General features: G+C 47.9%; 1 protein-coding gene, 2 long non-coding RNA genes and 1 other non-coding gene across 5 annotated transcripts; 3 read left to right on the top strand and 1 right to left on the bottom strand.

The window, feature by feature from the left end:
* The first annotated feature begins 1,210 nt into the window (after positions 1-1,210).
* LOC144320196 (uncharacterized) lies at positions 1,211-4,430 on the top strand. The gene is made up of 3 exons (XR_013385755.1): positions 1,211-1,270; positions 1,782-1,822; positions 4,153-4,430. It is a non-coding gene; the product is annotated as an uncharacterized LOC144320196 (long non-coding RNA).
* A 5,747-nt stretch (positions 4,431-10,177) lies between these two features.
* GLRX5 (glutaredoxin 5) lies at positions 10,178-20,269 on the bottom strand. Of its 2 annotated transcripts, XR_013386812.1 has the most exons (3): positions 19,533-20,269; positions 11,605-11,725; positions 10,685-10,824 (listed from the first exon to the last, which is right to left on the bottom strand). XR_013386812.1 is itself a non-coding variant. In XM_077910482.1 (2 exons), the coding sequence occupies exons 1-2, from the start codon at positions 19,825-19,827 to the stop codon at positions 10,646-10,648; spliced, it is 474 nt and encodes a 157-aa protein (XP_077766608.1). In that variant the 5' UTR covers positions 19,828-19,842; the 3' UTR covers positions 10,178-10,645. The 2 variants fall into 2 exon arrangements, 1 of the variants encoding a protein (XP_077766608.1); XM_077910482.1 differs by lacking the exon at positions 11,605-11,725 and having other exon boundaries at positions 10,178-10,824; positions 19,533-19,842.
* LOC144321099 (uncharacterized) lies at positions 19,538-22,366 on the top strand. Its single transcript, XR_013386813.1, has 2 exons — positions 19,538-20,301; positions 21,498-22,366. It is a non-coding gene; the product is annotated as an uncharacterized LOC144321099 (long non-coding RNA).
* LOC144321465 (small Cajal body-specific RNA 13) lies at positions 20,448-20,724 on the top strand. Its single transcript, XR_013387121.1, has one exon.
* Positions 22,367-26,367: the final 4,001 nt, after the last annotated feature.

Raw genomic sequence — 26,367 nt, 5'->3', positions numbered from 1 at the left:
TTTAAGATTTTATTTATTTATCAATGAGAGACAAAGGGGAGAGGCGGTGACACAGGCAGAGGAAGAAGCAGATTTCCCAGAGGGACCCCAATGCGGGACTCAATCCGAGGACCTGGGATCACACCCTGAGCCGAAGGCAGACGCTCAACCACTGAGCCACCCAGGGGCCCCTTCCCCAAGTCTTAGTCTCTGCCTGAATATCCCAGTCTTAGCCCAGCTATGCTGAGGGGCACAAGGGAAGGGTCATGGATCCTTGAGTCCCGAGGTCAGCCTGGTAATGGTGCAGGTAATTTGTAATGAGCTCATGAGACGCAGTCACTCTTAGAGAGAAGTGTTGGGGCTTCCCCGCCCAGCCAGCGGGAGCTCCTCCCCATTGTCAGGGGTCCCTAAGACCACCTCACAGGATTCCCGGGACTTAGGGAAGCTGTTATGTGGTTCATACAGCAAAGGCATACAAGTCATTTTTAAAGCGAAGGTAAAAGGTGTACAGGACAGAGCCCGTGTGAGACCGGGCAGGAGCTGCCAGTGGCCCTCCCCGGGGAGCTGCGGCGACAGCACCTATTTGTTTCTTCCTGCAACAGTACGACATGTACCACGTGTTGCCGACGAGGCGAACTCCCCTGAGCCGGCTTCCAGGGTTTTTACCGGTGCTTATTCCTCAGCTACTCCAACCTCCAGGGGCCCCAGAGATGTCCCAGGGGCTGGGGGTTGTCTCCCAAGAACCGGTCAAAGGCCAGTCCTGTCTCTGAAACATGCAGGGTGTTGAGCAACCTTCACTGCACAGGTCCCTCTCCCCAGGCCAAACTCAAGGGTTCCCCTTTCCCTTCACGGAGGAAGGTGGCAGATGGCTGCACACAGGCCCACACCGTGCTGGCTGGCAGGAGGCGGGGGGAGAAGAATGACTGGTCAGTGTGGCCAGCACCAAACTGGTGCCCCAGCCCCGACGTGAGCCTGCAGACACTGCAGATGCACCTGCAGACATCGGCCCCAGGTGCTGCTGGGTCCAGGCCCCCCACCCCGCCAAAGAGCTCCGGGGCAGCCCTCAGTAGTGTGGAGGCTTGCCCTTCGCATGCAATCTCCAGAAGGACGCATGCCCAGTTAGAGCAAAAGGAATGGTTTTTTGTTTTTTTTTTTTTTGAAACCTTGACCCAGAGTGTTCCACGCCAGTGGTTCCCACGGTGCCGTGGGGTCCCTTTTAGTTAGTCTGAAATCCAAACTGAGCAAAGTTCCTGCAAGTCTTGTCCTCGGAAACAGGGAGAGGAATCCCAAGGTAGGAAGTAAAAACCAGTGCACCAAGTGAGCGAGAGACGCCCCAGGTCTCATCTCCAAGCAGGTGGAGGGTGAGCACATCTGTTTCTCGAAGAGTCGGCTTGGAACCACAGGACCCTGGGCCAGACAGCTCCCATTGGTGCGGTTCATCGCACACGGCCTCCTCAGCACCCCTAGGGTGTCCTGGGCTGTAGAACGGCTCTGCTGGCTTCCAGGCCAGCCTTCCCAACTCAGGCTGGAGCCTCTCCTTCGGCCTCCCCACAGCTCCCCTCTGCTCCCCCATGAAAGGTCGACAGTCGTGTATGGCCATGAAGGCTGCTCCTGGGACCCCCTTGGGGCTGGTGTCCCACACCTCCCCACTTCACCCCTCTATCTTCACTCCCCATGCACCAATCACCAGAGGGCCCCAACCCCCCTCAGCCTGGCCGCAGCCTGCTTTCTGGATGCCCCCTGGGTGGTGAGTCCCGAGACACCTGGACAGTCACTACACCATGTCATTATGATCATCACAGGTGCAGCTGGAACATCCTGGATGAGACACAGGCCGCATCAGGTAGGAAGCTTCTGGCTAAATGTAGAATGCCCAGTTGACCTGCTAAATGTCACCACGCATGGGGCAGCTCGGGCCACCTCTGACAGGTGCACGGCCAGAGTGCAGACCAGCCCTCGGCACCCCTCCTCGGTCCAGCTACGTCATCCAGCACCTGTCTGGGCATGGGCATCTGAATGTGGACGCTGAGCTGGGCGTTCAGGCTCTATCCAACACTGCCCGTGAACTCCGGGCAGAACGGCCCCCCACCTGGTGTGATGGCACTGTCCTGTCTTGGGGACGTGGACTAAGAAGCTTGCAGGCCCCGGAAGCAGATGCTGGGCATCAAGGCAGGGAGCTCCCCCATTTCAGTTACCTGTAGTATAGTCTGGGGAGGAAGAGAACAGGGTTCCAGGTAGGCATGGCCCTTCGGCCCTCCTGATCGACTGCCCTGAATGGATGGGGGGGCAACTGGAGGGAGCCAGAGTGGGCCCAGAGTAGGGGGCCCTGATGCAGGGTCTGAGGGTGGCTGCCTGCCTCTCCGGTGGTGCAGCGCATCAGGCCCTGGCGCACACTCAGGGCTGAAGCATACATCCTGCCAATGCAGTCACTGCTGAACATGACACAGTACTCTGCGGGGACCCTGGCCACCCCCCACCAGGACCCAGCCTCGATGGGACTAGGGTGGCAGCAAAGATGACCTACAGAGGAGCACTGTCTGAGGATGCCTGGTGGCCACCGGGGTCATCATCCTCTGAGACTCAGCAGCGGGTCCCCCTCTTCAATGACCTCAGCCCAGGAAGAGAGCTGCTCTGTACTTCCCAGGCACCCAAGCAAGCTCCACTGGCACGTTAGAATTTTCTATGGACTCAGCTACTGTTGCCACTAGACTGCGGCGAGGAGCTGTCTTACTCAGAACTGGGCCCCTGCCCCCCTGTCTGTCCATCAGTAAGTAGACCCCGAGGGTCTGCCCTGGGGTATATCAGAAGACAGGCTCACAGCCTCGAGGTGCGTGGCCCGAGAGATGTCCAAATACCCACAAACTTAATAGTGGATGGCCAGGGGGGTGTCTCCCCGAAGCCCCGGCATCCCCAGCCACGGGCTTCATTGGGATATGAAGGCAGAATTCAGTGGCAGCAGGGGCATCTCCCTCTTAGGGCTGTGCTCTAGATCCAGCCGGCACCAGCCGAGGATGCAGTTATAGGGCCAGGCCTCTGAAGGGTGATCAGTGTGAGGACCTCCGCTCAAGCCCCAGCCCTGCTACTCAGGAGGTAGGGACCTTGGACGAGTCACCCGACCTGCCCGAGTCTGGTTTGACACCGAGGCAGAGATAATATCCCACATTCGCAGACCTTTTGCGATGGGTACTTTAGAGATCTAAATGCCTTTCAGGGATCCCTGGGTGGCGCAGCGGTTTAGCGCCTGCCTTTGGCCCAGGGCGCGATCCTGGAGACCCGGGATCGAATCCCACATCGGGCTCCCGGTGCATGGAGCCTGCTTCTCCCTCTGCCTGTGTCTCAGCCTCTCTCTCTCTCTCTGTGTGACTATCATAAAAAAAAATTTTAAAAAATAAATGCCTTTCAGAGGGTAGGGGTTCACTAAACGATTGTCCCCCGCCCCCTGTCCACTTAGATCAAGGGGCCCCTCTCATAAAGATCCAGAAAACTGTATCGGTTTCCTGTTGCTGCTGTAGCAAATAACCACAACCTCGATGGCCTAAAACGACCTGAGCTTTTTCTCTTGTGGTCCTGGAGGTCAGACGTCCAAAATCAGTCTCACCAGGCCAACCCCAGGGCAAGGGACCCTCACGGAGGCCCCGGGGGAGAACCCGTTTCCCCGGCTTTCCCTGCTGCTGGGGCCACTTGCCTCCGTGGCTCGTGGTCCCCTCCCTGTCTGCAAGGCTCTTGGCTCCAGGCACTGTCGCTGACGTCACAGCTCCTCTGTGACTGCGATCCTGCTCCCCTCGTGGAGGACTCACGTGCCTGCAGGGCGCCCACCCAGGTCACCCAGGGTCGGGAACTGTCCAAGTACTGAACCCTGGCGCAGTTCTCCGACTGCTTCCGAGGATTGTGACACCCATGTCGGACCCCAGCCCTGCCTCCACTGACCCCCAGGGGAAAGCTCGCCCCAGCCAGCCTGGGTCTGGGGCAGGAAGATGTCCCCCTGCAGAGTTGGGGGCTCAGCTTGGACTCCCCCGGGGGCTGGTGCCCCCAAGCTTGCTGATCACCAAAGCCCCTGCCTGCTCGGGACTAGTGACAGACACATCACCTGGAAGTACTGTCCACACTTAACACCTAAGTTCCTATCAACCAGGCTTATTGCTACCTCTTTTTTTTTTTTTTTTTTTTTGGCAGAACATATCCCTGTGAAAACTTAATTCGGTGCAGGACAATCCAGGATCACAATCCTGGCTCCTGGGAAATTAGAACTAACTCGGGACGCCTGGGTGGTTGAGCGGCTGAGCATCTGCCTTCAGCCCAGGGTGTGATCCTGGGGTCCTGGGATCGAGTCCCATACTGGGCTCCCCGCAGCGAGCCTGGTTCTCCCTCTGCCTGTGTCTCTGCCTCTCTGTGTGTCTCTCATGAATAAATATATAAAATCTTTAAAATAAAATTTAAAAAATAAATCAGAATTAACTCAAGGTTCAAGTGTGTTCTTTCAAGCATCACTCCACACTGTAAAAGCATAATCTATCAATTAAGACTTCCCACTAGATGAAAGTAGTATTCAAAAAAAAAAATTCTGCAGCAATCAGTGAAACCATAATCTTAGGAAAGTAACTTGGAATTTTTTGTCTGAGGCTCTGCCATCCCCAAGAGCAGCGGGGTAAATGCGCTCCGCTGAGCAGATGGTCACAAGTGTTAGATCTTGTCATTTACCTTCGAAGGGGAGTCTCCATGCTCCCGGGGCAACTAACCGTTAACAGGGTCTGTTGACTGATATGGACTTATCTCTCCTCCCTTTGGCCTTAAAATGCTGGTGAAGAGCACACCACAATACCGAGTCTTGATGTGGTCCAAGGTCGCCGTAGGGGTTATCGTGTCCTGAGAGCTCATTGTGGGCCAGGCTCCTGCTGGGGACTCTCCCATCTGAGCCTCTTACCCAGTCTGATGTAGGTGGCGTTGGCTACTTTCCCGTTCAATTGAGCGGGAAAGAGAGGTTATTCTTGTGTCTGAAGAGTTGAGATGGGATTCCAGAAGCATGACCTTACTGGTGCCCAGTGCTGGGCTGGTAAACCAATAAATAACCTAATGCTTCTTGTGACCAGTCCAAAAGGAATGGAGACAGGGAATCCTTCCCTCATGTTTTACATGTTTTTTGAGCACTCCATATGCCAGATATGGGGGTCCCTGAGCGAAGCTAAGAGAAAGGCCATTACAACCCAGTGTGACGGACCAAAGGGGCTGGGGGAAGGAAGTGGGATGTCAGGGGAGGCTTTCTGGGCAGTGTCCCCAGTAGGTTCATAGGCAGGGGAGCGAAGTGGCCAGGGAGGTGTCTGTGGAAGGCCACCACTCTGCTGAGGCTGGGACAAGATCTCTGAGGCAGGGTGCACTTTCTGTAGGATTTCCTGCCTGCGATCCAGGCCAGATCTGCTCCCAGCCCAACTGGCCGTGGCCCGGAGCTGCAGAGATGCTACTCTCAGGAAGGGAGACCAGCACCCCTCGGTCACCTCGAGCATCCCCTCCTGGGCTCACAATCAGCGCTTCTCCTTTACCACCCCTCCGCTATCCCTCCAGTTGGCTCTCATAACTCCCTAGGTACAACGTAAAGCTATTTTTAGGCTCACTAGACAATTCTTAAGTGGAATATAAAATCTTTTTTTCAATCTATCAAATCAGCTTTTTGTCTGACTGTCCATCAATATCTATTTTTTCCTGTCAGTGACTCTCAGGAACAAACACGGAAGCTTCCTTGCCTCTGGTTTAAATTTACTTCAACAAAACCTCACTAACACAGGGGTGGTTCCCTCTGAACTCTGAGCACAATCTCTCCTGGGACCCGGCACTCTCAAGATAGAATTTATCTCTAAACATCTAAATAAGCTATACTGAATACATTTCCAAGAATTCTCTCTCAAGCTAGCCGCTATGGCTTTATTAATTATAGGAAAGCTTCACGTCTCAGGTTCTGCATAATTAATTGGATAGGGCCAATTGGATAGGGTGATAGGAAGGGGCAGAGAGAGAGAGAGAGAATCCCCAGCAGGCTCCGCACTCAGCGCAGAGCCCCACTTGTGGCTCAATCTCATGACCCTGAGATCATGACCTGAGCTGAAATCAGGAGTCAGATCCTCAACTGAGCCACCCAGGTGCCCCAAGCCCATGAGACCTCTTAAAATTTACCTTCGGTCCTAAAGCACCTCTAACAGTCATCGCTTAAATGAAGTGCGATGACATTTATGTAACTACCAACCCAGGAAACAAAAACCCCCTGAAATCATGCAAACGTTTAAGTTTCTAAAATAACTTCTGCTATTTCTAAAGGGCCTATTAACACGGCACTTTGAAGTTGTGACAATAAGCCAATAAATCACAACGATACAAGCCAAACCTGCTGTGCTGGAAAGCTGTGAAGCGGACCTCGCATTTGAAAATAGATGGCGTGCGATGCCGCTGTTTGTACAAGGAACTTTGGTGTCACTGTTCTAATTATCACAGTGAATTCTAATTATGCAGATCATCACAGTTATTCAGACCGGCAGAAGACAGCATCTTCCATTTTCCACTTGGTAAAGACTCGTGAAGCATATAGGAAAAAAAAAAAGTATTAATTAAAACTTCTGGAAAGAACATTTGTTTCTGTAGAGCTCAGTGATCCCTTAAACATTGAAGCTCTCTGGCGACGGATAGGATGTCACCGTGACTCATGAGCATGAGTGAGATGCTTCAGTTGGCAGCCCTAACCCCATCCTACTGGTCTGGGGAGCTTTCTCACCCTGATGTCTCCCCTGCTGATCTTCCCATCGTTTGATTTTTCTGATGAACCCCCAGGGTACGTAGGTGCATCTCGGCAAAAGCCAAAAAAGGCAAGAACACATTAAAGTACCACCTACGCGCCAGGTGTGAAGGCGAGGAACAGTTTTGCAGCTGTGTGTGCCCCATGGCCAGGTGCTCATCCAGGGACCGTATGAAGTGATTTGTCAAGGATATTCTCTGCAAAGGCTAAGGGCGCACACGACCTTGCTCCTCACCTCCTCAGGGCAGCCCAGTGGAGGGGGAGACCTTGAGCCTTCCTTCTACTGTCCACACTTGCACTTGCAAAGCAAGAAGGGCCACCTGGCTGAGTTCCAATCTCCTCTAGGGGTCTACGGAAACTCATAGCTTAGAGCCAACACCACAGTGTTGATGGGTGTTATACTACGTGTTGGCGAACTGAATTTAAATTTTTAAAAAGGAAAAAAAATAAAATAAATAAAATAAATAAAAACTTTTTTAAAAAGGAGAGAGAAAAAAAATTCAGGTCATAAAAAACCTTTTTGTGAAACCGATCTGCTTCTCTTTCCCTGAAGCCCTGAGCTCTGTGCCAGGCCAGGAGCAGACCTCTCACCTGGTGGGACAGTCTTCAGCGAAGTGGAGGTGGAGCTACCCCTTTCCCTTCTTTTCTTCTGGAATCCCCAAGCCTCTGGGGCAGGGATGGTGGCAGTAGCCCAGAAGGTCAATCCTACCTACGTCAGTCTGTTCTCTGAGCTTTTTCAAGAGGTGCTCAAGTAGACTAAGTACACAGAACAGGCCTCTGAACAGCACTGGGAGTGAGGCTCCCGTCCTTCCTGGTCACTCTTGGCCTGTTCATTAGTAACTACGTTCTTCCTCCCACGTCTGCCATTGGAAAGCTTCAATTCCAACAGACATTCTGCTCAAGGCCCTGGAGCTGACTGAAGGGCTCTTTGCTTTTCATCCCCTTCACCTGTTTCACACACACCCCACCTGCCTCCCCTCTGGCAACCATCTGTTTGTTCTTTATAGTTAAGAGTCTGGTTTGTTGTGCTTTTTTTTTTTTTTTTTTTTGGTTTGTCTCTCTTTCCAACCCTCCCCCCACTTTGTTCCTTTGTTCCTTAAATTCCACATCTTACTGAAATCATATGGTATTTCTCTATTTCGCTTAGCATTACGCTCTCTAGATTCACCCACGTTGTAACAAATGGCAAGATTTCATTTTTTATGACTATGTAATATTCCCCTTGTATATATATTCGTCTTTCTCCATCTATCGATGGACATAGGCTGCTTCCATATTTGGCTATTGGAAATAATGCTGCCGTAGACACAGAGGTACATATATCCTTTCAAATTAGTGCTTCTGTATATTTTGGGTAAATACCCAGTGGTATAATTATCATAGGGGAGTTCTATCTTTAACTAGAGGAACCTCCATACTGTTTCCCAGAGAGGCTACACCAGTTTGCATTCTCAGCAGTGCAAGAGGGTTCCTTTTTCTTCTCATCTTCACCAACATTTGTTTCCTGTGTTGTTGATTTTAACCATTGTGACAGGTGTGAGGCGACAGCACACTGTGGTTTTGATTAGCGCTTCCCTGATGATGAATGATGTTGAGCATCTTTTTATGTGTCTGTTGGTCATCTGGATGTCTTCACTGGAAACACATCTATGACTTCTGCCCATTTTTTATTGAATTGTTTGTTTATTGGGTGTTGAGTTGTATCAGTTCTTTATATATTGTGAATACCAACCCTTTATCAGATGTCATTTGCAAATATCTTCTCCCATTCAGGATTTTTAGTTCTCGTTTCCTTTGCTGTGCAGAATTTGATGTAGTCCCAACAGTTTATTTTTGCTTTTGTTTCCCTTGCCTCAGGAGATGTATCTAGAAAGATATTGCTATGGCCGATGTCAGAGAAATTACTCCCTGAGCTCTCTTCTATAATCCTTATGGTTTGGGTCTCATATTTGGATGCTTAATCCATTTTGAGTTTTTGCATATGGTGAAAGTAGTCCAATTTCATTCTTTTCATGTGGCTGTCTAGTTTTCTCAACACTGTTTTGAAGAGACTCTTCCCCATTGCATATTCCTCCCTGCTTTGTTGAAGATTAACTGACCATAAAATCTTGAGTTTATTTCTGGGTTTTCTATTCTGTCCATTGATCTATGTGTATTTTTATACCAGTACCATGCTGTTTTGATTACTACAGCTTTGTAATATAACTTGAAATCTGGAATTGTGATACCTCCAGGGTTTTTTTTTTTTCAAGATTGCTTTGGTTATTCAGTCTTCTGTGGTTCCAAACAAATTTTAGGATTGTTTATTATAATTCTGTGAAAAATTCTATTAGTTTGACAGGGATTGCTTTAAACCTATAGATTGCTTTGGGTAGCGTAGGCATTTTGACAATATTTCTTCTTCCAATCTGTAAGCACACGTCTTTCCATTTGTTTGAGTTTTCAATTTCTTTCATCAATGTTTTAGAATTTTCAGGTCACAAATCTTTCACTTACCTGCTTAAGTGTTATTCCTAGGTACTTTATTATTTTTGGTGCAATTGTACAAGGGACTGTTTTCGTAACGTCTCTTTCTGCTGCTTCACTATTAGTGCATAGAAATGCAATGGACTTTGTATACTCTGACCTTACTGAATCCCTCTATAAGTTCTAGTAGTTTTTTTGGTGGAATCTAGGATTTTCTCTACATAGGACCGTGTAAAGACTGTACTTTTTAAGAAATAAAATGCTCAGTGGATTCCTTTCTTTGGAAGACTGCCAGTGACTTCTCCCTATATGACAGGAGTGCAGCTTGCTGAGCACCAGATTTCAGAGGTGGGCGAGCGGGGCTGCCTCCCCTTGCCTCAGCCACTTCACTTCTGGGCACCACACTCAGGCCTCCAACTGGACTGTCCCCACCATTGAACGTTCACAACGCTTACCTCCCCTCAAGAAATTAGACCCTAGCTTGATGGCAATTTCTATGTCAAATTTAATAGAAGAGCATGAGAATCACTCTTAACTTCTACAAATGAAAGGTCACAGGCACTAAACATCCTTAGACTGCTACAGACTAAATGTCTGTATCTCAACATTCCTATGTTGACACATACCCCCTAGAATGGTGGTCTTGGGTGGGGGGGAATTGGGGAGGGGAGATGAGGCCAGGGTCATCATGAACGGGATTTGTGCCGTTCTAAGAGGGAGCCCAGAGAGCTTCCTTGTGAAGACACAGTGAGAAAGGTCATCTATGCACCAAGGCATAGCCTTTGCCAGACACCTAATCTGCTAGAGCCTTGAGCTTGGACTTCCGGCTTCCAGAACTATAACAAATAAACATGTATTGTTTATAAACCACTCAGTCTGCGGGATTTTGTTACAGGAGCCCGAGCAGATTGAGGTACAGACTTACTGCTATTTAGAATTAACAACTCGCACACGGTATCCCTGGGTTGCCAGTTTATTTTAAAAAACAACGCCCCAGTTACCAATCTTCTTCCTTGTCCATCATTTTTCTTAACAGAAGTAGATATGAAAAATTTGGGGGGACATGTTATCTTTGCAGACGGACACATTTGCAGAGGATTTATGAATAATGATGATTCCAGAGCTCCTTGTTTTACTCCTGAATCAGGCAAAGGGCAAATGACAACGTAAGAACATATTTTGTTCATGACAATATCATAATACAACATTGAATTATTCCAGTGCAGTGGTTGTAATTAAGTTCACAATAGAATATTCGCAGCCCCAACCCTAGACACACTAAAACCACCCAGCTGCTTACAAACGGGGGGAATCCAGGCAAGCAGCTGCTGTCTGAAGAGCGAAAACCAGAATCGGTAAGGCTTTGCTGGAAGTGAGTCTTGGCACCAACAGCCCCCTGCTGCTTGGGGAGGCCCTGGGCCACCCTCACTTTGAGTCTTGGTCTTTCTTTTCATCCAAAAGGGCAGAGCGAATCCCCAGCTTTTTCAGTTCTTCGACCAGGTCCCCATTCTGATGCATCTGTAGCAGGATGTCACAGCCCCCCACGAACTCGCCATTGAGGTACACCTGCGGGATGGTGGGCCAGTTGGAATAGTCCTTAATGCCTACGGGGAAAGAACATTTAGGTATCATTTAAGCGATTCAAGCTGAACTTTTCACAGCAGAATACATTTTCTACTCCCTGCTAGAACACCTGGTGTCCCTCCCTTGCTTCCCCCATCCTTGGGGGATGTGTCTGCCACAGGAGTAGAAAAGCCTTAGAGTCAACTGGATCACTGCTTGAAGCCCACCTGTCCCGATTACGAACTGTGAGGCCTCATACCAGTGACTCGACTATCCACCTGTTCCCACTCCCACCTCACAAGGCTTTCATGAGTATCGGGTATGTGAGGCTCTCAAACGATGCCTGACATGCCATCAACAGGGACCCATGGCGGAGAAACCAGACTGATTGGGAGTCACACAAGATGGACAAAGCCACCTTCTCCACTCATCTGCCAGTCATGGATTTGGTGAAACAACACTATGACTTCATTTCCAAATGGACTTAACATGGGTCCATCATGTAAGTTGGCCAAATGAGGCAGTCCCCACCTTATGCTTCTAGTGCCTGTCTGGGCTGGTGAATGCCATCAATGGTGAGTCACTGAGTTTTATGCTTAATCATTCTTTTGCCCAGAGAAAAATCTCTTTCATCACCCTCAGATAGGCTCTCCATGGAGCAGGTTAATTTGGCTCAGCACAGAACTCGTGGTGACTGAGTCAAAGCAAGGAAAGGTCCAAAACTCGGTTTAAGTCCCTGTCCTGGGTGCAGAGCCACGGGGTGCGAGACATCCCCCCTCCGCCCCCCATTCTCAAGAGCGAACAGCAGACAAGAAACCAACCAGCATGCATGTGATCAGTCCTGTGTGCAAAAGGCTCTGAACACACAGAGATGAGGCCCCTCCTAGGACAGTGCAGCCATGTGATTATTCTGTTCCGTTCTGGACCACGAGGCTGATGGGGCTTCACAAAACAGTAGGAAGAAGGTGTGGTTTCAATTTTAAGATAAAAGATTATTCTTTCCTCACATTCTTCATACTATTCTACTCCTTTCTACAGATGAGATACACTTTTAAAAATACATCCATCCATAAAATACCTGTTAGTCCTATTAAGAACAGAGGATGATCAAAATCATGCCGTGATAATTACTCACTATGGATATTTGATATTTTTATACTTCTATAAGTAAGCAAGTATTTTTAAATGGTCACAAGGAGCAGACAAAATAAAACAGAAGAGTCAACAGATTCTTCAAACAAAATACAATACTATGCAAAATAAAAATTACTCAAGTGGTGGTTTTCATGCAAACAAACTAAAAATACAAAAACTGGTCCTTGATATCCTATCATTTACTATCAAACATTTATTTTCCAAAGAAAATCACCAATTTCATTTATTTCACAAGTCCTAAGATATGATGTGTTTTTTCTCTTTTAAAAGTCACTATCTTCTAAAAAAACTACGGCAAATTTGCTCTAAACCACAACACTAGACAAGGCCCCTCATTGGGGGCTTTATCTTTCTCCTCCAGACTTCCCTAATGGAGAAAGGGTTACAATTTCAAAGGCCCAAAACAGCACACTTCTTCTTCTTCTTCTTTTTTTTTTTTTTGGAACTTTTTTTTTGAGTTATGATTGACATACATTTTATTTCAGGTATACAACATAGTAATTCAATATTTGTATATATTACAAAATGATCATCACCACAGTAAGTCTAGTTAACATCTGTCACTGAATGCACTTACAAAGGTTTCTTCTTATGATGAGAACTTTTGAGATCTCTTCTCTTAAAAGCTTTCAAGTATGCAATACAGTATTATTAACTACAGTCACAATGCTGTACGTTACACCCTCAAATCTTTTTCTACTTTTATGTGACTGAGGGTGAGGGTGGGGATTAAGACATGTTTAAAGTAAATATGAATTTCTTTTAATTCTTTGGAACTGTCTTAAATATCTTCTATACTGTGTACATGAACCATTTGTGTACATGATTTTATATCTGTGTGATTTTTCAGCTAGTGATATATTGTGTTAAGCCTTCCAAGACAACGAATATCTACTGATACTTTCAGTGAGTGCCTACAATTTTTGAAACACACCAAAAATGAAAATAAATTGGACATCTGAGGTCCACCCCAAGCCACCTACAACCAATCCTAAAAAGCAGTTTTTTAAAAATCAAATCTGGGAAAGTGTGGGTGGCTCAGTGGTTAAGCGTCTGCCTTTAGCTCAGGGTATGATCCTGGAGTCCCAGGATGGAGTCCCGCGTGGAGCTCCCTGCAGGGAGCCTGCTTCTCCCTCTGCCTGTGTCTCTGTCTCTCTCTTATGTTTCTCATGGATAAATAAAATCTTTTAAAAAATAAAATTAAAAATTAAAAAATAAAAATAAAATCTATACTAAGTAAAAGAATAATTTGCTCTCATCAATCATGTGGGTAGTACCACATTCAATCAAAGCTTGAGGCTTGCCTCGTTCATTAAACTTCCTATTGCTGCAGATCACATGTCCAGTCTAGGGGTAAGAGGACATGCCACCAGAATCAACTGTTACCATTAAAACTACTAAACAAGTGGGCTTTCCAACCATCCTGGAACATGTGACACACACAGTCACATGTGAGGGAGATGAACTCCTTCCAAACCCCAGGGCTATGCTACCTTGCCTAATAACTTATATTGCAAGAACTCAGAAGAACCCCGCCTTTGAGTGCAGGATAACATTGTGACAGTGGCTAAGGTGCCTACTGGCTGGCAGTGTATCAAAATTAAATGTACCGGCTTCTTTGGTTTTAGGGTAATAAGTGTTACAGGCAGCTGATATCAAGGCCTTAAAAAAATACTGCTTTCCATTTTTTTAAAAGTCTGATTAGAGGGGATCCCTGGGTGGCTCAGCTGTTTAATGTCTGCCTTCGGCCCAGGACGTGATTCTAGAGTCCTGGGATCGAGTCCCACATCAGGCTCTCTACATGGAGCCTGCTTCTCCCTCTGCTTGTGCCTCTCTCTCTCTCTCTCTGTGTCTCTCATGAATAAATAAATAAAATCTTAAAAAAAAAAAGTCTGATTACAGGTTTAAATATTTAAACAGATACCCAACTGATTCCTACAGCATGAAGCAAGTTAACTTCCAATAATAAAAGACATAAGTTGAAATTGAATCCCATCAATTCACAATTGTCTAAATAAGGCTAACGTCTCTTACTTTTTAATCTTCAAAAACTGCAATATACAGTGACAGCTCTTAGAAATTTCACTCCAAACAAGTCAGAATCAAAGAGAAACTCTTGAAAATTAGGAAATCATATCCAAGAATGGATGTTAATGGGAATTATATTTCACAGATGATAGACAAAAAGATTTAATTTGGGACCAAAACAAACAAACAAACAAAAAAAAAACCACTGACTGCCAACAGAGTGACACTAGGGGTTGGGAGTTAGGAAGGAAGTGATCTTGCAAAATCAGTGCTACATATACCTACTGCCCCACCAGAAAAAAATTAATATTCCAAAGCATCAAACCAGAGTGGGGGGAAAAAAAGTTACTAGAAAGTTCCCTTCTAGAACTTTCAGAAGGGACTTTTCAAAATTCATCACATTCCAGAACATCAGACTTTGTTCCTGGTTTGGAGAACAAATTTTAAGAGCACCAGAGTTTTCTTTCTTCCTGGTAGATTTTCACCAAAGGAGCTTCGGAGTCTGATGCAGATTAATTCTGCCTTGGGCAAGTCACCTGGCCTCCTGCCTTCCTGAGAATGATGTCCAGCGCATCTTCCTACCTGAGAGAATGACACCAGCACCACATGAGATCATCTGGGCTGACAGCAAGAGTGAGGCAGACCCTCAACAGGCCAGTGACAGAGGGAACAGAGCACTCACTGGCTTAACGTGAGCCGAATGTGGCTTGCCAGGTTGGGAATGCAGCCTCAGGTCAATCTGCTCATCTTACTTAGCCTCAGTTTCCCTCCCTGCGAAGTGGGAATAACTCTACGCCTCAAGGATTTATTATCAGGATAAAATGAGATGTAACTGGCGACAGGATTCAACTCCCACAGTTCCAGGTACAAGGTGGATATTCTCTCCACGGTGATGTCCCCTATGCCGCCCTTCAGCCAGCCTTCTCTGAGAAATACACACAACTGGGAAAAACACAAGAAAGCTATCAATCCTGCTGAGCAGCATAAAAACACTCATTTGCTGAAAACACTGCATTTCATACCCTTTAAGGGTTTTACACACATAGCCTCACTTTGCACAAATCCTGCAACACATGCATAATTATCTCTGTTTTAAAGATGAAGAAACCAAGGCTCAGGGGTGTTATTTAACCAAGGTCACAGTGCTGGTAGATGGTGGAGCCTGGATTTCCATCCAGGTTTCTGGGAGTCCGAAGGCCAGGTTCTAGATCGGCAGAGGTGCCCTTTGGCTTGTGGCCATGAACTATACTTGCACTACATGTGTATCCGCCATACATGGGACTGTTTCACCACCTCTAACATCTGTGGACACCAATGGCATTGTGCCATAATTACATTTTTTGCAACTTACTTCATGAGTAAACATTGTATTCTTTGAGATAGAGTCATATGGAATACATCTAGCTCTAATTCAACTACAATTTAGTTTTCTAGGACCTGACTACACTACAGTTTGTTTATCTGGGCCAATAGACCTAGATCTTCTCTTGCCAATTTTTCAGTATTACAAAAGCAGTGCTTTGATGAATATCCTTCCATCTGTCTTGTAACTCAAATGCGGGGGTCTTCCTCTCTGTATAAAAGGATGGCAACTATGGCCTTTGGGCCAACTGTGGCCCACTTCCTGTTTTTGGAAATAACATTTTAGTGGGACTCAAGCCACACCCATCCATTTACCTACCATCCCTGACCATTTTCATGCCACAATAGCAGAGTGGAGTGTGTGCAAGGGAGACGCAGGGGTCCACACAGATTGAAGTGTCTACTCTCTGGCCCTCTACGAAGGAGGCCTGCCAACTCCCACTCCATACCGTATACCCAGGCGTGAAGCAGCTGGGTCTTCAGCTATGCTCACCTTCAACTTGACCCGGTACTGAAAGTTACTCCTCCACAGTGTTAGTACCAATGTATACTCTCATCTGCAGCATATAACAGGAACACCAAACAAGCCCAGACACACCATTTAACTTTTTCAAGTGTCACAAATTTGTTACTGTTGCCTTAAACTCCCTGATACTGAAAAGGCGGAGCATATTTTCAATTGCTTAATAAACATTCAACAATAGGATAATGGCGATTCATTCAACAGACACAGCATCTGATTCAAGGAATACAATGGTGATCTGTGCAGGCAAAAATTTAAGAGTGTTTATGTTTTCAATAGCATGGAACAAAGTTTACAATATAACAAATATAAGTAGTGTTTATTTACCCATTAAAACAATCAGTGAGGGGCACCTGGGTGGCTCAGTGGGGTAAGCGTCTGGCTCCTGGGTTTCAGCTCAGGTCAGGATCTCAGGGTTGCAAAATCGAGCTCCGAGTTGAGCTCCAAACTCAGCACAGAGTCTGCTTGAGATTCTCCCGCTCTCCCTCACCACCTCCCGCTACTCATGCACACATGCTATCAAAATAAATAAAATCTTAAAAAAAAAAAAATCACCGAAAGCTCGCTCTACATAAGCAACATACAGGGTACTTAGGCAGTTGCATAAGACATATTGCCTGCTCTGAGGAGGGCAAAATACTATGCACAGATATGTATGATCTGAAAGGCAGTTAAAAAAAAAAAGAAAAAGATTAGAAACTAGATCCAAATGTTGACAATGGTGTATATGGAATTACAGGTAATTTCCTTTCTTTATTACTTTCAGCGTTTCCAAGTTTCTTTAATGAGTGTGATACGTTTACAACAGAAAATGAAAGATATTCTTTGTGAAGACAAGGATTAGGAAATGCTAAAATCTTTCTACTGGGACCCAGAGGGACTACCTTCCGTGTGTATTCCAGATAAACAGGAGAAATAAAAGACCTGAGGAAGACCTCATAGTCCTCTTTGTTCTCTGGGTCACAGGCTGAGACCTCTCTGGACCAAAATTCCGGGACCTGGCGCCCAGAAGAGGAAGACAGCGACTGTCTGTGTTCTTCAGGCTTTGGGCCCTTTGTAAAGCTCTGGCACAAGGCAAAGGAAAGGCAATTTTGCAGGAGCCCCTCTCCAGTTACAAGCAGTGACCTTGGGTCTGGGAAAGGTGCAGGGATGTACCATTGGCTAGCAAAAGCATCAGGCTGCCTGTCAGCTTCTCTTGGTAAAACTCAAAAGTGCAGAAAGCAAAGAGATGAAGAATCTTCACGTTTTATAAAGTCTCACTCTGGCTAAACTCATCCCCACTGTGGGAATGTGCTCACACTACCCTGCCCCAGTCTGAAGTTTAAGACTTGCACGCATGTTTACTTTTCTAAGCAACAAAAGAAGTGTACTTTTTATGTTCAGTAGATATGCAACCCATTTATTTTACCAAGATAACAATCTGGTATGAAACAAACTGGGCATGAAAATGATGAAACTCAACGCTCAAGAAATTTAAGAGCTAAACTCCTACTGCAGTTGTTTGAACACCTGAACGTGAGGCTGTAAGGCAGATGCATGAAATATAAGACAGGAACCTAAGTGCTATGCGTAAATCTTCTTATTTCTGCTCCGACTTTATCCTTATATTCCAGTATACCTCATCTCCAGTTATATTAAGTGGGGGAACATGGGACACCTGGGTGGCTTAGTCAGTTGAGCGTCCAACTCTTGATTTCGGCTCAGGTCACAATCTCAGGGTCATGGGACAGAGCCCTGTGTGGGGCTTCCCAATCAGCAGGGAGTCTGCTTGAGATTCTCTCTCCCTCTCCCTCTGCACCCTCTCCTGTGTGCGTGCTGCCCCGCGCTCTCTCTAAAATAAATAAATGGTTAAAAAGAAAAAAGATTGGTGTTGTGAGTTGAGCTGTGTCCCCCCAAAAGATATGTTCAAGTCCTAATTTCTCTCCCTCCACTCCTCCCCCTTGTGCTCACACTCTCTAAAATAAATAAATACTAAAAAAAATAAATAAAAATAAGCAGAACAGAAACCACAAACCAAAGATCCCCAAAACCGTGCACTAAGCAAGCTATCAATGACACGACTTGTTTATTAACAGCCATACTAGCCATTTGCAGGGAACCTGTCGCGAGGACCCGGTTGAAAGAGTGCAGAGTAGCTTCTCCTATCTTATCTCTGAAGCAGAGCAGCCACTGCTGGGCGAAGGCTGCAGCACCCTCCTTAAAAAACACCCCAGGGCCTAGCAAAGGGTGGTGTTCTAGCAGGAAAACAAGGATCCGGAGCCTAATACAGGGCAGTTATCACACAGAGCTGGTAATGTTAATCTGCCTTCACTCCTCCTAGTTTCCACCCACGAAAACCAAGACTTTCCCAAGGATTAATCTGGGAGAAAAAAAAAAAAATACTCTGAAGACCTTAAAGTCCAAATGATAAAACAACTACCATTCTGTGTGCCAGATAAAATGGTGGGCACTTTCTAAAATGTTCTACTCTCTCTTTTTTACCTCCTAAAGTCGTTGTCAAGTTTGGTTTCGGTATCTTCCTATTACAAGAGGGGAAAATGCAATCGTGCGACTTAGGGTTGCACAGCTGACTGACTGCAGTGGGATTCCAGCTCAAAGCCTTTCCACCACATCAGCCTGTCCCATCAAGGAGGAAGGACCTTGGTCAATCATTTCAACTTCGGAATAGCGGTCCTAAGTACATAATAACGAAATGCAGAACTCTATTGTAGGATAATAGCAGGGAACCTGGTGCCTTAAAAACTGTTTTTAGAACACTGTAACTAAAGAATAGCAGCAGGCTCAGGGAGATGCCAGGCCTCTGTCCCTGGAGGTTTCTAACTGGCATGCAGGATACTAAGCCACCCTCCAGGAGGTGCAGGCACAGCCGCCTCATTTCTCCACCAGCTCTGATCAAGGACTCTAGCCAACCAAGGGGCAGATCCACCGACTCCTCTGCCCTCTTTTTCTCCTCCCCCACTGGGATAAAGAGCAGAATGCACGTAGGGTTCCTGGCATGCTGCTCAGCAGCAGAAGAGGTACTCATTATCTGTCAGGGCCTCCCCTCCTTCCCCTGAGCCAGCGAAAAGCCGTGAGACCTGCTGCATCTGCTCCCACACCCTGTCTGGCTCTTCATGCCTCCAGCTCCAAGCCTGAGTTAGCTGGGACCTAGGGGTCGTTTCCCCATGCTGCTGCTCCCCACGAGCCTCTCCCAACCCTAACCCCCCCAAAACCCCGCCCTGCCTGCAAAATTTAAAACACCAGAGCTCCTGCCTCTGTCTCCCACAGCAAGCGATCGCAACTAAGACCAGCCCCAGAGCTGGGTCCACCCCCTCCTTGCAGCAACAACCCCAAGCCTCAGGCACCAGGTGAGTCAGTGACCCCGCAGGCCTAGAGCAAGAGCGACTCCGGCCTTCCCTCGCTACCACCGACAGCACCAGCCCGGTATCCACGAGGCCGGCCAGCATCCTCAGCGCGTCCCCCAAGGCGCCTGGACCTCCTGGTGGCTGTGCCCCCCCCCCCCCCGCGGGGCACACTCTCCCCGGACCGGGCCTGGGCGGTCTCAGCCATCTCTCGGTGCAGCCTGGGGGCCGGTGAAGGGCTGGGGCCTCCGAACGCCCAGGCCGGCAGGTGTGCGGGGTGGGCCGTGCCCCCGCCCGACCCCGACCCCGACCCCGCGCCGCGCCCCCGGCGGGCCCTGACCTTGCCGGAGCTGGGGGTCGTCCAGCACGTTGTAGGCCGCGTAGTCGCGGACGCCGTGCAGCCGCAGGATCTGCACCACGGCGTTGCTGAAGCCGCACTGGGGCTGCTCCGGGGTCCCCTTGAGGAATACCACCACCTTGTCCTTCTTCACCAGCGTGTCCAGCTGCGCCGCCGAGCGGCCCCCGCCGTCGCCGCCCGAGCCCGCCGCCCGCACGCCCGGGGCCCGCAGGCCGCCGCCCGCGCCGCGCCCCCAGCGGAGCAGCGCCGCCGCCGCCCGGCTCAGGGACCCGCTCATCGCCGCCGCGCTCCGCCGCCGAGACCTCGGCTCGCCCCCGCGCACCCCGGGGAGCCTTCCCGGGGCCCGCCCCCCGGAGCACCCCATTGGGCCGCCTCCGAGCTCCTCCCCGTGATTGGACAACGCTAGCCCGCACTTCCTGGAGCCCACCAATCAGGCGGCTCATCCGGCCTCCCGACAAGCTGGGGGCGGCCCTTAAACCCGAGCCGCATCCTGCGGCCGCACTATTGGCCGCCGGCCATCGCGTTGTCAGCTGATTGGACACAGCGGGTGTCCGTCAGGGTCACGCCGGGCACGCAGAGGCGGAACGCGACGGAAGGCGACTTCCCTCCGGGGCGCGGACGGGCCTGCCGGGAGACTCCGGGGTGGCTGCCTGTCTCCCGAGGCCGGACGGGCTCCGAGGGTCGCCGGGAAGGAGGCACCTCCAGGCGAAGGTTCCGGTTCCGGTTCCGGTTCCGTTGCCGTGGCAACGCGGTAAGCGGGCGCGCGGTCCCGCCTCCGGAGGGGTGGGGGCGGGGCGGCCCTCCGCAGCCTCGGCCTGCGACCCGGGTGGCCCCGCGGGGCCTGGAGCGGGGCTCGGGATGCGGGTCGCGGCGGGTCGCGGGAGGCGGGCGGCGCACGGTCTGCAGTCCTGGCGCGGCGCTGGGTGGCTGGTACCCGGGGGCACACCAGACTCGCAGAAAGAGCATCCTCCGGAGGAAGCTGAGGCATGGCCGCCCCAAGGCCAGCGGCTCTATGTGCAATGTTCCTCCGATAGCTACCGGGTGCTGTTGCCACGGTGATGATGACTGTGCGCAGTGTCGTTATCTATCGACCAACAGTAAGAGAAGCTCTGCAGGCAAGATATTGTTCAACAGACGGAGCGCTTTCTGTTGGACACTAAGCACTGCTACAAGTTTGTTTTACAAAGTGTGTGTGTGGGGGGGGGGCACCCGGGTGGCTCAGCGGCTGAGCATCTGCCTCGGGCCCAGGGCGTGACCCCGGGGTCCTGGGATCGAGTCCTGCGTCGGCCTCCCTTGCAGGGAGCCTGCTTCTTGCTCCCTCTCCCTCCCTCTCTCTCTCTCTCTCTCTCTCTCTGTGTGTGTGTGTGTCTTATCGTGAATAATTAAAATCTTTAGGGATTTTGAAGAGTGTCTTAAAAATTGTGGCTGCAGGTGACCTGCTTCTGTTTTTGGAGCTTCTCCGGCTTAAAATCAGAAAAGCGGCCCCCCCGGGGGTTCTGTTAGCAAGTCACCGTTCAGCACAAGACTCCAACCTTAGTAAATTGAGAATAAACTCAAGACTCGGAAGTGCTCCTCGGCGACACATTTATTGTGTCCTCTCCTGTATAATACATTTCTTGTATCTCTCTTGTATCATAGCATCCTGTTGATGCTGTGGTTGTGGGATGGTTTTCTGATGGAGGACCCTATATTGATCGGCTTTTTTTTTTAAGATTTTTTTTTTTTAATTCATTCATGATAGAGAGAGAGAGAGAGAGGCAGAGACACAGGTAGAGGGAGAAGCAGGCTCCGTGCGGGGAGCCCAACACAGGACTCGATCCCAGGTCTCCAGGATCACACCCGGACCAAAGGGTCCAAACCGCTGAGCCACCCAGGGATTCCCCATTGATCGGCTTCTTAAAGAATCTTTTTTTTTCTCCCTCCCTCCCTCACCCCCTGCCCCACCAGATTCATGGATTCAAGGTAAATCCGAGCAACACGCACCGTGAGCACAAATACTATAGGAAATGGGGGTGCTGAAGTCCAGGCGTTGTTGCAGAAGAGCAGCATCTGGTGTACTTACCGTAGAGAATATATGATTTCCCAAACCGCCCAACTTTTCCTCGGTAAGTTTGGGTTTGCTTGTTTGTTTGCTTTTAATAAATGCTGATAATTTGTTCCTGAAAAATCTAAAACTGTTCATTGCCTCCTCTAAACTCCTCTGTTTTTCTGTTCACTGGGATGGAGAGACGAGCTCGCAAGACTTAGATTCCGAAGAGGCGGAGACGTGCGACAGTGAGTAACCGTGGCTTGGAAGCAGAGTCGCCTTTCTTGGTTGTCAGACATTTTATTAAACTGAGAACAGAGCTGTGGTTAAAGATTACGAGTAACCCTGACCAGAGAGAATACAGAGCCTGTTTTTTCGAACTCCACAGTAAGTAGAGTTGCTGCACGCAGTAGAGTGTAAGAACATAGGTGACACCTCAGGATATGGGAAAGCACGTTGCTGTTCTTTCAGGACGCGCAGTGGGGCAGCTTTGATAGCATGATCAAGGGCAGGAAGACAAATCAGGTAGCTAGCCCAAGGAAATTGAAACAGTGGGTCTCAATTTTAAGCTTTTAATAAAGTAACCAAAAATATAAAACCTTACATATATGGGGGATGCCTGGGTGACTCAGTGGTTGAGCATCTGCCTTCGGCTCAGGGCATGATCCCAGGATTCTGGGATCGAGTCCCACATCGGGTTCGCTGCATGGAGCCTGCTTCTCCCTCTGCCTCTGTCTCTGCCTCTCTCTGTGTGTCTCTCATGAATAAAGAAAATCTTTTAAAAAAGAAATATTACGTATGTGGAATATATTCCTTTCTCTCTTTGGCTTAAAACCTCTCTTGGAGTATTGGCACCAAACATCACTGGTTTAGAGCATGTGGGTGGCTCAGTCCGTTGAGTGTCTCTTGATTTCTGCTCAGGTCATGATCTCAGGGTTGAGATGAGACAGCCCCGAGTTGGGCTCCACTTGGAGTCGGCCTGAGATTCCCTCTTTCCTCCTCTGTCTGCCTGTCCCCCTGATCATGGCACACTCTAAATAAAGAAAGAAGTGAAAACATTGGTATTCAAAATATTTCTTCCAAAGCATCAAACTCTTATGTATGATTCGGCATTTTAGTTTTGAGGTTTCTCTTTAGAAATTCTACAGTGACTGAATCACTATGTTGTACACTTGAAACATCTGACACTACATGTTAAGTATACTGGAATTAAAAGAAAAAATTCTATAATGAAGGCATGACAAAAATATACTTCTTAAGTAACAGTTGTCAGAAATCCGCACTTAGACTCCAATGCACTTGGTTGTTTTGAACACATAAGTCAGGAACCTTTATCAGTTTATGATCTCTCTCATGTAGACATGAGTGAGAGGTGGGGGTGGGAAGTACACAGAAACTTCTTTGAATCCTGGGATTTGGGTCACAAAATGTAATTAGACCGCAAACCAAATCATCACGCCGTGTGTACACATGCTGACTCAAGCATCCTAAAAATGTTTTCTCCCTGTGCTTATTTATAGATAAGGTTTTACTATATTTGGCAGAATTTCTCCTTTCTGCCCACCCCTCTAACAGCAAGTTCACCATTGAACCTATGGTTAAAAACCTTACAAATCTGAGCTACTTTCTTTATATCAGCCCTCAATGAAGAGTCAGGATTGTTGAGCCTAAGACGATACATTATTCGGATGCTCAGTATCATTTTTTTCCCATACCCTGACTTCAGTCTTGAAGTCCCTGCTCTATCCCTGCAAAGAGGGTGTGTTTCTGTGCCTAGCACGTGTGATGGGGACATGGTAGGTCCAAGCCAGGCAGCACATTCTATAAGTGTCATTTTTAGAGAAAAGTGCCTGCTTGGACTGCACAGGGGGTTGAGCCACCAAACATTCCTGAGCTAAAATAGCATTTGAGACCCAGAGTTCCACAGATGTGAGCTGGAACCCGAGCCCTTTCTCAGTGGTGCACTTCACTATTCTCCAGTAATTTTAGAGCATCACTACAATCATGGAATTAGCTTGATTCCCCAGCCATCCTAAAAATAGTGTAATGTTTGAGAAACCAAGGCAATGCCCCGACCTCAGAGCATTTTTGCCAACCCCTAATGCCAAGATAGAAATGCCTTTGGGATTCTTAACTACCTCTATCTGACAAGACAGCTGGGTTTATAAATACTGCTCTGGCCATGGGAATGGCTTCAGTTTTGCTAATCTCTTTCCCACCTCACGAGGGCTCAGCCTAGAGCCAAGAAGGCAGGCCTCATTAGCGTCCACTTCCACTGGTCCCGCTCTCCCTGCCTGGGTGAAATGGGAAGAGCTGCTGTGCTGTAAATTGGGTTAGTTTGGTCTGGAGCAAACCTCGGGAGATGCAGGTGGAAACGGATTCGCCAAAGAAGCCTTTATGAGAAGCCTGGGTGCCACACCAGCACCTGATTCCGCCCCGGGATCTGGAATGTTCGAGGTGTGTGGCCTGGGTTCTAGTTCTGACATCACTCAGACTTGAGCTCCTTCTCCTCAAGATTTTCCACCCCTCCTGTCTTCCTCTTCCTGAGTCTGTGAAAATTGTTCGTGAGGTCTAGCTTATGTCTATTCCAAGGTTATGTTGACTCCAAGATGTCTTTATATAAGGGCTGCAGACTTGAAAGGATTCTATTTGTATTCCATTCCTCTCCTAAACAATCATCCCCCAAAGAATATCATCTTGCGTGTGTAGCCTACCATTTTGTTCTTGCACATGACCTCATTTCAACTTTTCATTAACCCTAGCGGCCTCCAAATTATGTTCTCTCTCCAGTATTTATTTGTAACATCTTTTTGGCAGACTGGAGCACTTTGGGTTCCTCCGTGTGTTTTGTTGCCTTCTAAGCTTTTTTTTTTTTTTTTTTTTAACTGCTGAATCATAGCATCACCAGCCAGTCCCACAGAAAATCAAATATTCCCGAATTATCCTGCTGTGTGTGTATTGGATACAGATGTGATTTTTAGGCTCTGTGAAATAAATGGCAGCACTTTCAATCCAAAACTCCAATGAGAAAAATATCAACGTAGCTTTTCACTTCACGAGCTCTGTGGTCCCTTGTTCCCATGTGTTTTTTCCACATTAAGGACGAACTTGGCTGTAGGCACTTAAAGTCAGGCATGCACTGGATCTTGCTCTGTTGCGAACCTCATCTGATTCAGAGGAAGAGAACCCCAATCATAACCTCCGACGCGGTAACATTTAGAATTAAGTGGTAACCAGGAACCATGTTAAGACTTGATTAAAAGTGATAAAATAGCAGCACCTGGGTGGCTCATTGGGTTAAGCATCTGCCTTCAGCTCAGGTCATGATCCCAGGGTCCTGGGATCGAGTCCTGCTTCAGGCTCCCTGCTTCTCCCTCTTCCTTTGCCCCTCCCCCTGCTTGTGCTCCTTCTCTCTCAAATAAATAAAATCTTAAATAAAAATAATAAGTGATAAAATGTTGAATTTCCTCAGCTCTCTGTTCAATGATACTTTTCATGTTTTGCATTATGTGCTTTTTATTTTTGTTTTACCAGCAGATAGGTTCCATAGCTCAAACTGTTACTATATCCCGGCTTCTGAGAAGGTGCCTAGAGCCCAGAATGTAAAAAAGCAAGCAGCCAGTGCTGTTGTGTGTCAAACCTGTTGTGAAGATTTATCTGTTAGTAGAAGGTTATATCTCTCTCTAATGATCACCCAAGTTTGCAGCCAGAGGAACATTTGGAAATTTTTCATTGTTTTCTTTTGAATGATTGCTAAGATGTATTGCCAAGGCCATAAATATCCTTTAGGATGAGTCAGAATTTCACTTTGTACTTCAGCCTTTGAGTCTGCATAATTTCATGCCCTCAATTAAATCTTGCTATTGTGGGGCCCCGTTGCTTAGCCTCCTGCAATAATCCATCCAGCCAAGGAGGGGAAATTCAGCCCCTTTGACAGAGAAGCGGGGCCGGGTTGGAAATGGGAGGAGACATTAACTTTGTTTTCCCTGACAGGGAGAAATTGCAGGATTTTAAATAATTGTTTTTCTTTTATGGCCAGAAAAGTCCCTTTTTATTAATTCTAAGCCTCATACTATTTGAAAGTGTAGCCTACTGAGATATAATTAATTGCTACCAAATTTCTGTCGGCTGGAGCTTCAGGGTTTTAACAAAAGACTATATTATAAACCAATTCTACTCTGGAAAAGAAAAAAGGGAAAGGGAAGCGCTTTGCAAAAATTGGGGGGGGGGGGCAAGAGAATTGTGTATGAAAACCCTTTAGGAGAAGATGTATTTTAGGCCCTCTCCCCCTTGCAGGTATGCAGTGTGACCTGGCATTGTCTTTTCTGCGGGGACCTGTCTGCACAGCACATAGGGACGGGGGTATGGTGGCGGATGAGAGACTCCCAGGCAGCTGCAGCCCTGTGATAGCTCACACATCCTGCTGGCTAGGGACAGGGCCAATAAGATCCTTTGACTGGAAGGGATTTTTGCTCCTGTTCAAAAGTAAGGCACTTCTTTGAAAATCATGGTCTTCTGTGAAACTCACTTCCTGAGTGTCTGCCTTTCCCCGCAAGGCAGGTAGGGGGCACTAGTCTATTTAGGAACCCAGGGCATCAGGTGCCAACATCTGCTGTCCTTGTCCTTGCACACAGTGTCTGGGAAGTCATCAGCTTGCCCGATTCCAGGAAGAGTCCTCCAGTCCTCCAAGGCGTGCTGTTGTTTTAGGGAAGGGCTAACTTGCTGACTTTTCTAAGTCGCAGCACAGGAGAAGCAGTAAACCTGAAAGGCTAACGCGAAGGGCAGGAAGAA

The sequence above is a fragment of the Canis aureus genome, chromosome 9 (assembly GCF_053574225.1).
Source record: "Canis aureus isolate CA01 chromosome 9, VMU_Caureus_v.1.0, whole genome shotgun sequence".
NCBI lineage: Eukaryota > Metazoa > Chordata > Mammalia > Carnivora > Canidae > Canis > Canis aureus.
Note: the sequence above shows the minus strand (reverse complement) of the source record. Positions and strands in the feature narration are given on the sequence as shown.